At 35.0% G+C, this 14,655-nt stretch overlaps 1 protein-coding gene across 2 annotated transcripts in view; it reads right to left on the reverse strand.

The window, feature by feature from the left end:
* obe (activating signal cointegrator 1 complex subunit obelus) overlaps positions 1–14,655 on the reverse strand; it is a 402,671-nt gene that overhangs the window by 151,326 nt on the left and 236,690 nt on the right. For both annotated transcript variants that reach the window (XM_090379766.1, XM_090379764.1), the window contains exons 24-26: positions 11,865–12,031; positions 4,301–4,446; positions 521–641 (exon numbers count right to left, since the gene is read on the reverse strand). In XM_090379766.1, the coding sequence (XP_090235892.1) occupies positions 521–641; positions 4,301–4,446; positions 11,865–12,031 (434 nt within the window). The remainder of the gene's footprint in view (positions 1–520; positions 642–4,300; positions 4,447–11,864; positions 12,032–14,655) is intronic.

The raw sequence follows: 14,655 nt of genomic DNA on the forward strand, positions 1-14,655 counted from the left end.
AGAACAATCAACGAATGGCAACTATTCAATAATTAATCAAAGTTAAGCCAGTACTACCACATAATGGTAATATTAATACATCTATTACGATTGCAAGTGTTGTTCATGAGGGAATCATGAGAATATGTAGTTGCTTTTAAGAATCAGTAGCACATTGTGCACTTTCAAGTGCTTAAGTAAAGGGCAATTCTATACATCAGCAAATTAGTAATCTCTAAAAGATTTTATTATTATTATTTTTTTAAAATGATGATAATTTTTTTTTTTATTTTGGGGAGTCTTCAGCACTAACCATCATAAAAACTGCAATGAGAAATATTCTTCAATAGCAATGAAATGATGGGAATGTCACCAACATCACAAATACCCATTTACACTTGCTGATGGCTTTGAATTTAACCAGCTTCCAGGTTAAATATGAAATATTGATTAAAACCTTTTAATAAATAAGTTACTGAGAATAATTCATATGAATAACAACCTTGAAGTGCAAAATGTTATTTAGGATACAAAAATTTACCCTGATAAGTTGGTTTGTTCATAGTTGCCATACGAGGACAATAATGCTTTCCTGGGTAACCATCCAAATGTACTTCCAAAGGAACAGGACGAACAGATGGACGAAAATTATACAAGCCAATCTTAAAAAAATAAATCAAAATAAATACAAAATGTATTAAAACATAAATCTATACTGACCTTTAGTTATATTGGTAAGACAATAATATAAAAATACTGACCTTTAGTTATATTGGTAAGACAATAACATAAATTAATGTGCTAGAATCCTATTCATAATGAAATGTTAATGGATGTGAGATCATAAAGTCAAGATCTAGCATAATTCTGAATATATATATATATACACCTGTAGGTTAAGACCTTTCAGGCTAGTTACAAAAAAATTCAAGAAAATTATACATAATTTAACTCTGTTATAACTTGAAAAGAGTGTGTATTTATGAAATTTATTTCTGTGAATGTGTGCATGTATAAGAGCTGTTTGAAGAGCAAGGTTTTTTGTGAAAATAAATTAACCACATTATATGAAATGACATATAATGGAACATTAATGCATTGCTTTGACAAGTACCCACCATGTTCAGGCAATTATCCTGCCATGTTACTAATGAAGTCATACCTTCATGGAAAAATTAAGGGACATTCCGATTCAACCATGTCTCAACACACCACTGAATTCAATATCATTATTAAGTCAGTTCCACATCAGGTGTTTTTCAAAAAGTCTGAACACACCAAGGGAGGCAAAGTCAGAACTATGGTGAATGGACAAGCACCACCCATTTGTAAAGCTGTACCTACGGTATTGTGTAGACAGCAGTGTAGGATAATGAATGATCTTATTTGAGCTCATTGCACTAAAAACAAACTTGTTTCTTGGAGTAGCTGTTGAATCATGCACAGTATCTTTAGCATTGGATAACTGCAGCCATTTTAGTTTAGTCACCAACAAAGAAATAGCATACTGTAACAAAATGAAAACAAATGTTACATGTGCCTTTTTATTCATGTGATATTTCAATACTTGGGAAGACATATTTTCTCTCTCTAAAAACATCTGTTACTTTACTTTAAAATGGTCCTTTTATTTTCTTTATGATGCATTGGAGAATACAGTGCATCATAAAGCAGATGCAAGTTGTATCGCTCATAAAAAACAGGTGCGAGTTGTATCCCACATAAAAGACAGATGTGAATTGTATCCCTAATTTTTGACAGTTTCAGAATTTAACATAACTAAATTTACTGAGAAAATTTAAATTTGGATTATGATTTTTAAGATACTCAGGTTCCCAAAATTTCATGAATATGACTTAAGTCTTTTCAACCGAGGTGTGCATAATTAATTATTAAATAATGTTCCTAACTTTCAGCACAGGAATTGAACAGCTGGTGCATCAGTGGGATGCACCCATTATGGTTCTATGATTCATTAAGAGATTATGTGAATAAACAAATATTTGTATTGTATACAAGTGCCATTCAACAAGTTCAGATAATGACCTAGATGTGTTATTCAGATGATTCTGAAATTTTATGTGCAGTAACTATCATTCACAATGCATACATCCTTGTGTAACAGTATTACGCTACTTATATATATAAATAACAATATATATATATAATTTATAAACTGTAAAACTGTTATGAAGAAGAATAAAAATAAAATAAATGAATGACTGCAAACACAAATGGTTGCTTATGCAATATCCAACATGTTGCATAATATAGAGGCAATAGAAAAAAAGTGCAGAAAAAAATGAAGAAACAAATAAATAAACAAGGACAGTAGCAGAAAAGAAAGAAGAGTGGAAGGAATCTAAAGGAAGGAATGTATCTAAAATTTTTAAAATATTAAATATAAGGCAAATACAGCAAAAGTTATAAGCCATTGGCTAAATTTGCCTTTTTTCTGTTGGTCTAAATAATAAATTCAGACCAATAGACCTTTTTTTATCTCTATTATTTTTTATTCTTCTTCATAATAGTTTTACAGTTCATTTCTCATGGCTGTAGTGAGTGCTAGTTGCTTTGCACTGCTCATACTACCCTCTATAACCAGTTTATTTTCTGTTATTTACTCTATTTCTCTCTCTTATGTGGCACTTTGTTTTTGTTAGTGGTGAGTGCTTAAGTTTTGCTGTGTTTCAAGTTACTGCATTAGAGCCTCCATGATGTGATATTAAGCATCTTAGTTAATAGTTAGCATCTCAATGAATGTCTGTCATTGTACATTGTGATAATTTCCATTAAGTTCAAAATGCAGTAATATTCACAGTTGTATACAATGGTCATCTATCATTTGTTCCTAGCTTTTGTTTGTCCTATTTCTATTTTTATTGTGGTTGGCTAAATGTATCATATTTGTGATATTTCGCACTTTTTGGCATTGGCATGGTCAGGTGGTGCCAGTCTAAATTTATTATTTATTGGCTTATAACTTTAGCTATATTTGCCTTATATTTAATATTTTCAAAATTTTAGACACATATTTCTCTCACTCTCCATCCTTTTCTAACTCTCTCCTTGTTTATTTATTTGTTTCTTCACTTTTTTTCCTGCATTTTTTCCATATTGCCTCTATATTACCTATTATATATATATATATATATATATATATATATATATTTGTAGGGATTTTGGAAAGCCATACCTGCTGGAAATAGCAAAATGGGAGAGCAACATCTTGCTGTTATCAAATCTCTCTCTCTCTTTGAAGGGTATGCGTACAACAGCAGTCATGCTAGCAACACTAGGAAACTCTGCTCCAGCATATTACATTGATGTCAAGTGATATGCAAATCTTACTCATAAAAAAGAGAAACGTATGAACACTGTTTGAGTTATTCGCCAGTATCTGTCAATTTGGAATAGTGGTAATAGTGGAACCAATGGTGATTTCCAACAGTGGAAACAAAGGTCATTGAATGACTTAAGTGTGTTGTTGTTCTTGTTGACACATCTAAAAGCAGTGCATATACTTGATATTGATTGATTATTTGAAGCCAAGAAAGGTTTCTAGGCGATGGGTTCCACAAATGTTAACCAGTGACCAGAAAGCCCGTACCATAAAAAGATACAAAGGGTTCGAACAACTCATCTTTCTTATTCTCAAGATATGGCTTATAATGAATTTCTCCTCTTTCCAAAAGTTAAGCACACTTTCAAATCTCTCTTTAAATAAAGGGCATTAGCCATGCCAGCAACACTAGGAAACTCTGCTCCAGCATATTACATTGACGTCAAGTGATATGCAAATCTTACTCATAAAAGAGAGAAATATAAATGACCGCTGTTTGAGTTAATCAACATAATCTGGATTTACTGATTTCACTCAGGTCTGGTTTATCACAACACTGATTTGTTTCACAAGAGACTAAACTACAGAGGACAGTTAGAGTTAAGTGACTGGATAAAGCACATTGATGTGGAATGGGATATGTTGAATACTGATACTGTATAAAACTTTTTAAAAATCGTTTTTTCTCCCCATAGTTATTTTAGGAACATTTTTAACCACTTGTATTTCATTAGTACAAATATTTATGTTGATGTAATAAAAATGTGTATAGCATACCTTCAGGTGTTACTTTTTAAAATACCTTTCATATATTTCACACACTTTAATAATTTTTTGCCAGTGCAGCAAAAGCCTGTGGCTTCCTTGCACTATATGGCAATTATAATTCTGGTAATTTAAAAAAAAAATGCTATTAACACTTGTTTTTAGTATTATTCTCAATTTAAAATTACTTTAAACAAAAAAAAACAAACTCACTTGTCCAATTCCAAGCCAGTCAGCCAAGTCCCTTGCATTTGCTAGAGCAGTTGACAAACCAATAATTCTAAGATTTCTATTAGTATGAGAGGAAATGAAGTTAGTCCGAGAAACAATAACTTCTAAAACAGGACCTCGATCTTCTCCTAAAATTCAGCATTAATATCAGATAAATTATATTAGAGACGTAAAGTATACCAACTGTATTTTACATCCACACACAGAATAGTTTAAAACTTTAAAACACTTTTTTTTAATCTTTATTTTAATGCAAATTACACAGGCAAAGGAAAAAGACATTTTTTATATGACTAGGTAAAAATATTTCTGATGAAAAGAAGTAAATTTATCAATAAAAGCAAAAAGTCTGCTCCAAGATAACAAAATTGTTTGTATTGGAACTCTAGAATACTCTTCTGTTTATCCTTTGTCTAAGACTACCACAATTTCCATCCTTCTCCTATAATCCCACCATTTTTATTCTTTACTACAACTTCTGCCTTTTTAATTCTTTTTTTTTTTTGATGTGATGTTTCCAGTAACCTAATAAACATATCCTCACCATCATATTATCAACTCATTACAGAATTCTGTCAGATTTGTCATTTTGAACTGCTTATATGATCTACCAACAAGAACATGAACATTATTATTATTATTATTATTATTAATATCCATATGATGCAAGGAAGCCTGAGGCTTATGCTGCACCAGGAAAAAAAAAAAAAAAAAAAAGTTCCCGAGTAACCCTGAGAGAGAGAGGGGGAGGGGGGGGAGAGAGAGAGAGAGTAAACCACTAAACCAGAATATACTGCCCCAGTAACAAGGTAAGTTGCACACACCACAGCATTTACTTTGACCTTGGGTAATTTTCATGGCCCTTTAGCATTTATTGATTCTAGCCAACCTTTAGTAATAATTCTGCTATGGAGATTAAGAACAAAATAACGTGAAGTTTATTCCAACACTGGTGACTTTCATTACCATCTGAATCATCAACAGGCATTAAAATTCAATACTAATGGAAAGAAAAATTGTAAAAACCTGTCCATTTATGCACAAGGTGCATAAAACAAGATGGACTCATATTTTTCATATAAGTGGAGTTATATGTTAACCTGTTTGGACTATCTGACTGAATCTATAGATGAAAAATTAAATCATTTAAAAGCAAACAGAGTAAAAATTCCAAATTCAACAATGAAACTGACTTGCAGCAATTCCAATGTACATCTTACATATAAACATCTAGATGGGAACATTCAGAAGAGAAAAATAATGGAAGATTACTTATAACCAAAAAATACTTATACTCGTGAACTTTAAATAATAGAGTTAAACAGTCGACAACATTATATGTGTCACACATACAGGATCAGTGTGTGTAAACAAAATTTCAAAAAAGCAATTAAGCAAACATTAATAACCATACCAACAATATTAGCAAAAATAATGTTAGTGAAAATAAAGAGGATAAAGATCTGGTGGGGAGGGGGATTTCAAAACACTGCTAGTTAAATGGGACAGTTTAACAGTTGATGCTACAAGCATATACAATACAGCAACAGCCACAAAAATATTTGATGTTTGTAGAATGTTCTTTCCCCCATTGAGAGAGGTAAGTGTCACAGGTCGGTATAGGAGGTGGAACCCATGGTTGTTGAGTACAAGTTGTTACCTGTTATACAGAATGGATGGAAACATGCCAAATTTATATCAGTTCAAGAAGGCGAAGACCAGCTGGCTTTACTATGCTTGGTTTATTTCTGAAAAGGTTTTCTAATGGTGGATTGAACAGGTATGACTGAGTCGGATGCATGGCACAGCTTTGTATCTTGACAGCATACTTACTTCAATAACAGTGTTTTCCTACATAAAGTTAGTGGGGGTTCGTGGGCATCAATGTAGAGACTATGTGTTGGTGAGTTCTGAAAGCACCGAGTGAAAGTCTCAAAGCACTGTGTTGAATTGGATCAAGCCAGTGCAATGCACTCAATCTGGCTGAATCATAGATGGGAGCTCCATAATCAAGACGGGATCTGATTAATGCCCGATATAGCCGAAGCAGAGATGTATGATCTGCGCTCCATGTTTGGGAGGATAAAGCTCTGAGTATATTTAACTATTTTAGACAGGAAGTACATACATTTTTAATATGGTCTATAAAATTTAACTTGTTATCAAGGGTTAATCCTAGAAATCTGATGCTATTAGTGACTGGGATGGAGACATTATAAATTTGAAGTTCAGGATCCGGATGAAGTTTGCGCTGTCTACAAAAATGGATGGCAACTGTTTTCTGTTGTGAGAGTCGATAGCCATTGAGGCTGGCCCACTGTTGTATTTTATTAAGTGATATCTTGAGCTGCCGTTCAATAGATCTCATGTTTTGGGAATGGCAGGAGATGGAAAGATCATCTGCATAAAGGTAGGTCTTAACTGTATTTGGAAGCTGATTGCTGATGGAATCTATTCTAAGAGCAAACAGAGTGGTACTCAGTACTGATCCCTGTGGTACTCCTCCTTCCTGTATGAACGTTTTGGAGAGGGCATGTTGGTACTGAACTTGAAATGATCTAGCACGTAGAAAGTTCTGAACAAATATAGGAAGGTTGCCTCGCAGACCAAGAGAGTAAAGATCGCTAAGTATGCCATGCCGCCAGGTGGTGTCAAAAGCCTTCTTGATATCTACTGAAACCATTACAAGATGTTCATGTTTAACAAAGGCATTTTGAATGGCGAATTCAGCCTTGACCATAAGATCTAAGCATGACCTATTTTTACGAAAGCCATATTGGCTATGGCTCAATGATCCATACAAGTCTTCTGTGGACAATTTTTTCAAGGATTTTGCTCAGGCAGCTTGAGAGAGATATCGGTCTATAGCTATAGGGGTTAGTTGGATCTTTCCCAACAGCCAGGTTTTAGGAATGCCAAAACAGTAGAGTGATGCCAAGAAGCTGGAAAAACATTTTCTAAAAATATACGATTGTAAAAAACCAGGAGCAGGCGTAAAGCACTGTCATCGAGATGTTGTAGCATGACATAATAAATCCCATCTGGCCCGCCAGCACCATTGTGAGCTGTTCTAATGGCATGCAAAAGTTCAGAGTATTGCAGAGGTTTGTTATATGGAAGAAGGCGGGTGGTTTGAAAGTTTATGGTATGCTTTTCTCTAGGGTTTTTAATTCGTTGGAATGATGTAGAATATGCTGATGCTGCTGATATTTCAGCAAAAGTATTGCCCAAAGCATTAGCAATATCTAAGGAACTGGATAGGTCTTGCCCTTTCCAGGAGAGGATTGGAGCAGGTATGGTAGGAAACTTACCAGATAACTGTCTAATTTTTTTCAATATAATTTTGGGATCAGTGTTTCTGTTAAAGGTCTATGCAAAACGGGTCCACAATTCTTTCTTGGCTTGCCTTTGTGTAAAATGTGCTTTTACCTTTAGCTTCTTGTAATTAATGAGGTTGATTGTGGTTGGACATTGCCGAAATAAATTCCACGCTTTGATTTTTCTTTCTTTGCTTTTGTGCATTCATCATTCCACCAGTAATTATAATGCTTGCGACCAGGGGGATTTGATAATGGTATTGTGTGCTTGGCCACTTTTAGGAGATGTGATGTAATCTGTTACATTATCAATATTCTGGAGCTGGATTTTTTTCTCGTCAAGAGAGATTGATGATCGAAATTTTGCCCAGTTTGCCCGAACAAATTTTCATTTCCTGCGGAGTTTGTTTGAAGGAGTCTGTGATATTAAAAAATTGCATATGATTGGAAGGTGGTCACTGCCCATAGGATCATTTAAAACGTACCACTCTATGGCTGGAAAGAGTATTGGAGAACAAATTGAGAGATCTATTGCTGAGGTGTGTCCAGTTAGGAGTTGTATGTGAGTGTGCGCACCAGTATTGAGTAAGGTGAGGTTTTGTGACTCTAGAAAGCTTTCAATGAGTCGACCACGTGTGTCTAGTTTAGGATCGCCCCATAAGGGGTGGTGCCTGTTAAAATCCCCTAATATACAGAGAAGTGGAGGTATCTGTATGAAGAGATCTTCAAGATCTTTTAAACAGTAAGTATGGTTTGGTGGTAGGTATATTGAGACAAGTATTATTGAAATATGGAGAGTTATATGAACAGCAACAGCTTCTATTTCAGTTTGAAGTGGAATGTTTTAGTTGGGATCTTTGAATTTATCAGGATTGCTACACCACCATGGGCAGCATTTGCTGTATTACGATCTCTTAGATAAAGACAATAGTTCTTTATTGAAGGAGAAATTTGTGAGGTTAGGTAAGTTTCCTGAAAACAAAGGGCAACTGGAGAATATCGGTTAATTAGATCATGGATATCATCTGTGTTGCAACGAAAACCTCTGCAGTTCCATTGTAAAATACAAGGCATTATTTGTGTTTAATTGATGGAGCTGTATCTGACTGCTTTTTGAAGGTTACTGGCTTATGATGTTCTAATTTAGGTTCATCTTTTTTGGAGAAAACTGGCCGACCTGTGTCCATTTCTTTTTCTGCGTGGATTTCTAGAAGGGGATCTTCCTGTATGGATGTGCCATCTGTGTCCTGAAAAGTTTTCACTACATTTGGTTTTAGTACTATGAGATATGGTATCTATGACCGGAGTAGGAGATGCCGCTGGTATTGTCAGAGGAGTATTATTTGCCTGGAGTATTATCAGAGAACTTGGATTGTTGCTTAGAAAGAACATTTCTAGCCCAATCAGAAACTGATTTGTTAGTGGGAACTGTTACATCAGTTTGAATGGAGACTTGTCTGATATTTTTTTACAGCATTGGCATAGGTCATATTTTTGGTTATAGTTGGAGCAACTAATTTTCTCACTTCTGGGTAACCGACTTTGTTCTCAACCTTGTATTTTACTATTTTTTTCTCAGTTTTCCACTTTTCACATGTCTTAGAATATGCAGGATGGTCACCTTTGCAATTTGGGCAGGTCATTTTTGTAGCTGTACAGTTACTTTGTATGTGATCTGAGAATCCACAATTTGGGCACACAGGAACTCCTCTGCATACAGTTTGTGAGTAGCCATACTTTTGGCATTTGTAACACCTTAAAGGGTTTGGAATGTAAGGGCGGATGCGGCAAAGTAAATAACCTGCTTTTACAGAGGAGGGTAAGTTGGGTGTATTGAAGGTGAGAATAATATTTCTTGTAGGTGTAAGTTGATTATCTTTTTTAACCATTATTCGTCTTGCTTCAATTACGTGTTGTCCCTGCAGCTCTTGGGTTATTTTTTCCTCGGTGACGTTCGATAAGTCCCAACTGGATATCACACCCTTAGATGAATTTAGGGTTGTGTGTGGAGATATTTTAACTGGAATGCCAGCAAAGCTTGTAAGTTGTAACAGCTTCTCAGAATGTCTGTGGCTGGTGGTTTCTACTAGTAAGTTTCCTGACTGCAGTATCTTCACCGTCTTGGGAGATTCTGCAATACCCTCCAGATGTTTTTGTATGACAAACGGAGGCGATTTATTCATGGGCTGACTAGTAAGAGAGTGGATGATTAAGAACGATGGGCAAGGTTGCTCCATCCGATCAGTCTTTTGTCTCTTTAGATTATCGTTCTCAATATCCTGATGGTCTGTGTTTGCCATGTTTGCTCCTTTTAGCCCTTGGCAAGTAGACTTACCTGCCAAGATTTCCGGCCCTGCCATGGGGAGGCAGGAGCAGTGCCGCTAGGAGGCCAAGCAGTTCAAGTGTTAATTGGTTGGTGACCTAGAAATATGGATAAAAAAGAAAGGTGGCTTTTCTTTCTGTGTTCTAACTTGTGGCTTTTCAAGGGTAGAACAGTTTTAAAAAAATAAGGCTTTAGAGAAATGTACGAACTTAAAAATAACTTTAATCGCCTTTGAAGAGCACTTTATAAATCTCACAAACATCACTTGGCCTCGAAATACGTTTGGCACCCGGGGCCACTTTCACTTGTACACTGATGATTGCTGGTCCCTATTGAGTGCCAATTAATGTATATAGACAGTAATCAGCAGGTGATAAATTCAAATATTAAAATTTTTAAATACTTATATTGTTTAATATGTTAAGATTAGTTTTAATATCACTATTGCCATTCTTCATATTACCCATAGTTGCATGTGGGTAATTGATACATTAGAAATTCTAGCACGTGAACACAATTTATAGTTTAGCTATTGCTTGTATTATAGGTTAACTCAAATAATTTCAACTGCATTATACATTTAATTATATCAATAAATGTGCAGTGATCATGTAATGTTCATTATTTAATGGCATTAGTGATCGTTAAAGTAACAATGTAAAAATGCATTTCTACCTTTGTCTTTACCTTAAATTAAGTTATCATATTACCTTTTGTTATAAGAACATATAAATTGTAAAAATAAGAAATCTGTCATTATGATGTATAAAATAAGCAACCTTATTTTGGAACAAGTTAGTGCTTAGCATCATTTTAGTTTGTATTAAATCGCCGAAATAAGTGAAATGGCATTGTTTTTGTTACATCTCATATTGTGAATGCCTTCACAATGAGTTAGTTGTCCTGATATTGCACTACCTTGAATAAGGACTGCTTCACAAGTAGGGAAGACTAATGTGATTTATTCTCGGGAGATATCACCACCCAGACACATTTCGAAGCTTGTTGGCCTCTCATCAGTAAGTGGGTAGGTACCCTGTTGATACAATAAGTAACAACCCAGTTATGAAGTATAACCACGATATGAGAGATGCCAGATGGTGTGCAGCAGTTGCATCCTTATTTTATAATATACACATCTTTATGAGTTTAAAGTATTTTAATTTTATAAAATTTGGGTTTTCAGTTCCATAGGTTTATTTTTCATGGTTTTTAATGTTCAAGGTTTCATTACACACTCAAAGCATTGCCACACAGAAAAGTTTATTAAAACAAGGTAAGCAAATAATGATATAACTTGAATTTATTTAAAACTTTATAATTATAGATTACTGCTTTCTAGTAATTTGAATCTCAATTAAATTAAACACTAAAAAAAAAAAAATTGCCATAAAGCCATGAAACATAGACAACAAGAGAGAAAGTCAATGGGTATTCTGCCCCAATATAGGAGGTGGTATGCTGATTTCACTGTGTTCTAGGATCTGTAGTGTCAGTGAATTTTGAAAATTAGGGAGTTGATATATAACTTATAAATCCATTTTTGCTAATCTGCAAAAATGGATTTTCCCAGGAGAGCCCATATTTTTGATATGCATTCAGGAAATGCATTTCTTTCACTTTAAATTGGAATATGGTTGTGCAAGATAGGATTGACTGTGTTATTATGTGGAAACTTTCAATATCAATGCTTTATTGGAATGATTAAATGAGATTGTTTTATGGTGCCATTTGAAGTAAATCTTTCATGGCACCTTTGGCACCAGTGTCATAAATATGCTGCATAAGTGATTCCTTTTGTAATTGGACAATTCTACTATTATTTACATTATTTCTATAAACTAGTTGAAAATCTAAATTGAATAAATCACATGCAATGCCCATTAATCACTAAGTTATAACTTACCAAGTAAGTGAATTTCATCAATTACAATTAATGAAACGGCTTGAACATAATTTCGAGTTTGCCAGCTTCGACTAACACCATCCCATTTCTCTGGGGTTGTTACAATTACATCGGCAGCAGCAATAGCACGAGCATCAGGCATAGCATCACCTGTTAACTCAACAACTCTGGAGATAAAATATTACAGTTAATGAAATTATATTTGCCATGGGGAAGTGCAGTTTATTCATTTGTATAATCATTCTGTGTTAATACCATTACTTTTAGCAACCATATAATAAAAGATAGTTGCTTATTACATAAACTCAACTAAACAATTTATCATGCAAATAAATAAATTGCAGTTTGCATGCTTTCATATTTATAATTTCAACTAGAAATAATTATGCTCTACTGCATTGTTTGGTTATACTCAATACAGCATTAATAATAATGCATTATGCTGGGAGGGACACATGCTTTGATCTCTGTGGATCTTTATCTGATGGAGGAATGTTAAAAACTGAATTACTTACATTAGAAATAAGCATATAAAAAAGCATTGTACATATCTTACACAAATTGAAACTCACTGAAAATGCTAACAGTAAAGAGAAGAACAAATAGCATCATGCAGTCCAAAGTTTTAACTGGTATTTTTCTTGATGCATGGCTAATTTTATTCATAATCTGGACATTTCCAATCACCTTGGCTTGACATTCACTGCTGGCAATTATTGCATGTTTCATGAGCTTTGTTCCCATATACACCACTGGCTGTTTGCTTTCTCTGCCAAAATAGCCAACAACATCATCCTATGATGGGCATTCAGCAGCACCAAAATCACATTATCTGAAGTTATGATTTTGGTGCTGCTATTTAACACAGAAATAAGTGGTTTATCATTATACCATTAGACACACCATTAAGGGTGGGAGTGGGATGAACTTTGGCTTGTTGATAAAACTGCTATCCTTTATTATTTATTGCATAAATAAAATAAAATACTCAACATCATTAAAAAAGAGTCAAATGTCATTACAAGGCTTCACATGAATTTGTACAGATTTTATATTCCTGTGCAAGTGATCTCTGTGGATCTTTATTGGGGAATGGTAAAGTCTATGTGCATTCCCTATTGAAACTAGCTCTTCCAGTTTCTATTTAGAATGTGGAAGAGAGTCAAAAAACTGTGGATACTATTTTGTATTTGTCCTTAAAATATAATTTGTTGTTATGCTTTCTGCCTTTTCTCTTAGCAAACTTCCCAAATCGTAAGTGGTATAGAAAGGTTAGGGTTTTGGGAGAAGGGTTCCTTCTCCTAGCTGGTTTTTGTAATTTAGTATTGTTCTTTATGGTATTGACTACTACTAGTAGTAGTAGTGGCATGTGACGCAAGAAAGCATAAATTCAAATTAGGAAAAGACAGATTAGCATTAGTAGAGGCATATGATGCAAGAAAGCAAGCTTATTCAGCATCAGCCAAAAAAAAAAAAAAAAAAAAACACACACCACTCCCATTTCACCCCTCCGTTCGTTCGAAATACCTGTCCAGTTCAGCTTTAAATTTGTTTAGGCTATCAACTTCAACAACAAGTGATGGAAGTCGGTTCCACCAACCAACCACCCGCTGGCCAAAGGCAAATTTCCGCACATCTATCCGACATCCGTCCTTCCTCAATTTGAATTTATGCCCTCTGAGGTGATTATTCTGAGCAAGATGAAGAATCCCATTGGCATTGAGCATGCTCAAACCATTCAAAGCCTTATACACCTCTATCAGATCACCTCGCCGGTGCCTAGTCTCCAGACTCTGTAATTTGCAAAACTTAAGCCTTTCTTCGTAAGAGTAACCCTTTGTTCCATTCACTAATCTTGTTGCCCTTCTCTGTACCCGTTCCAGCAGCTCTACATCCTTCTTGAAATGAGGCCTCCAGACCTGTATACAGTACTCAAGATGTGGCCTAACCATTGCCGTATACAAGGGAATAATCACCTCCTTATCCCTGCTAGAAAAATTCCTGTATATCATTGACAAGACACCATGAGCTACTCTTGCAGCTCGTCTGCACTGCTCAGAGAACTTCATATCTGCCTGCACAATTACCCCCAGGTCCTTTTCATTCTCCACCACTGTCAGTGTAGTACCGCAGCGTTGATACGTTGCTCTGTGGTTACTGTTTCCCATATGTAGTACTTTACATTTGTCAATGTTAAACTTCATTTGCCACCTCTCAGCCCATCTGTTCAACCTTTCCAGATCCTGTTGCAGCAGCATAGCGTCAGTAGTGTCCTTAACAACCCTGCCAACCTTTGTATCATCTGCAAACTTGGACACTAAACTTGATATCCCATCATCAATATCATTCATAAACACCAAAAACAACAACGGACCCAACACTGAACCCTGAGGAACTCCACTAATAACATTAGTCCACATTGAGCAGTGTCCATTGATTACCACTCTCTGTCTTCTGCCACTCAACCATCCCCTTATCCATAGCAGTAATTTGCCTCCAATGCCACACTGTTCCAATTTGTGCAGCAGTCTTCCATGTGCAATAGTATCAAAAGCCTTTCTAAGATCCAAATGTATAATATCAAAGTTATTCCCTGCATCCAGTTCTTTTGTGACTACATCATAATATCCAATCAAATTGGTCAGGTAAGACCTGCCCTTAACAAAACCATGCTGCGTCTGAGCTATAACTGAATTCTTGTCTAGATGATCCTGCAGTGCTTCTTTAACCAGTGCCTCCATTAATTTACCTGGAACAGAAGTTAAACTGACAGGTCTATAATTACTTGTGT

The sequence above is a fragment of the Mastigoproctus giganteus genome, chromosome 8 (assembly GCF_048544385.1).
Source record: "Mastigoproctus giganteus isolate SK-2022 chromosome 8, ASM4854438v1, whole genome shotgun sequence".
NCBI lineage: Eukaryota > Metazoa > Arthropoda > Arachnida > Uropygi > Thelyphonidae > Mastigoproctus > Mastigoproctus giganteus.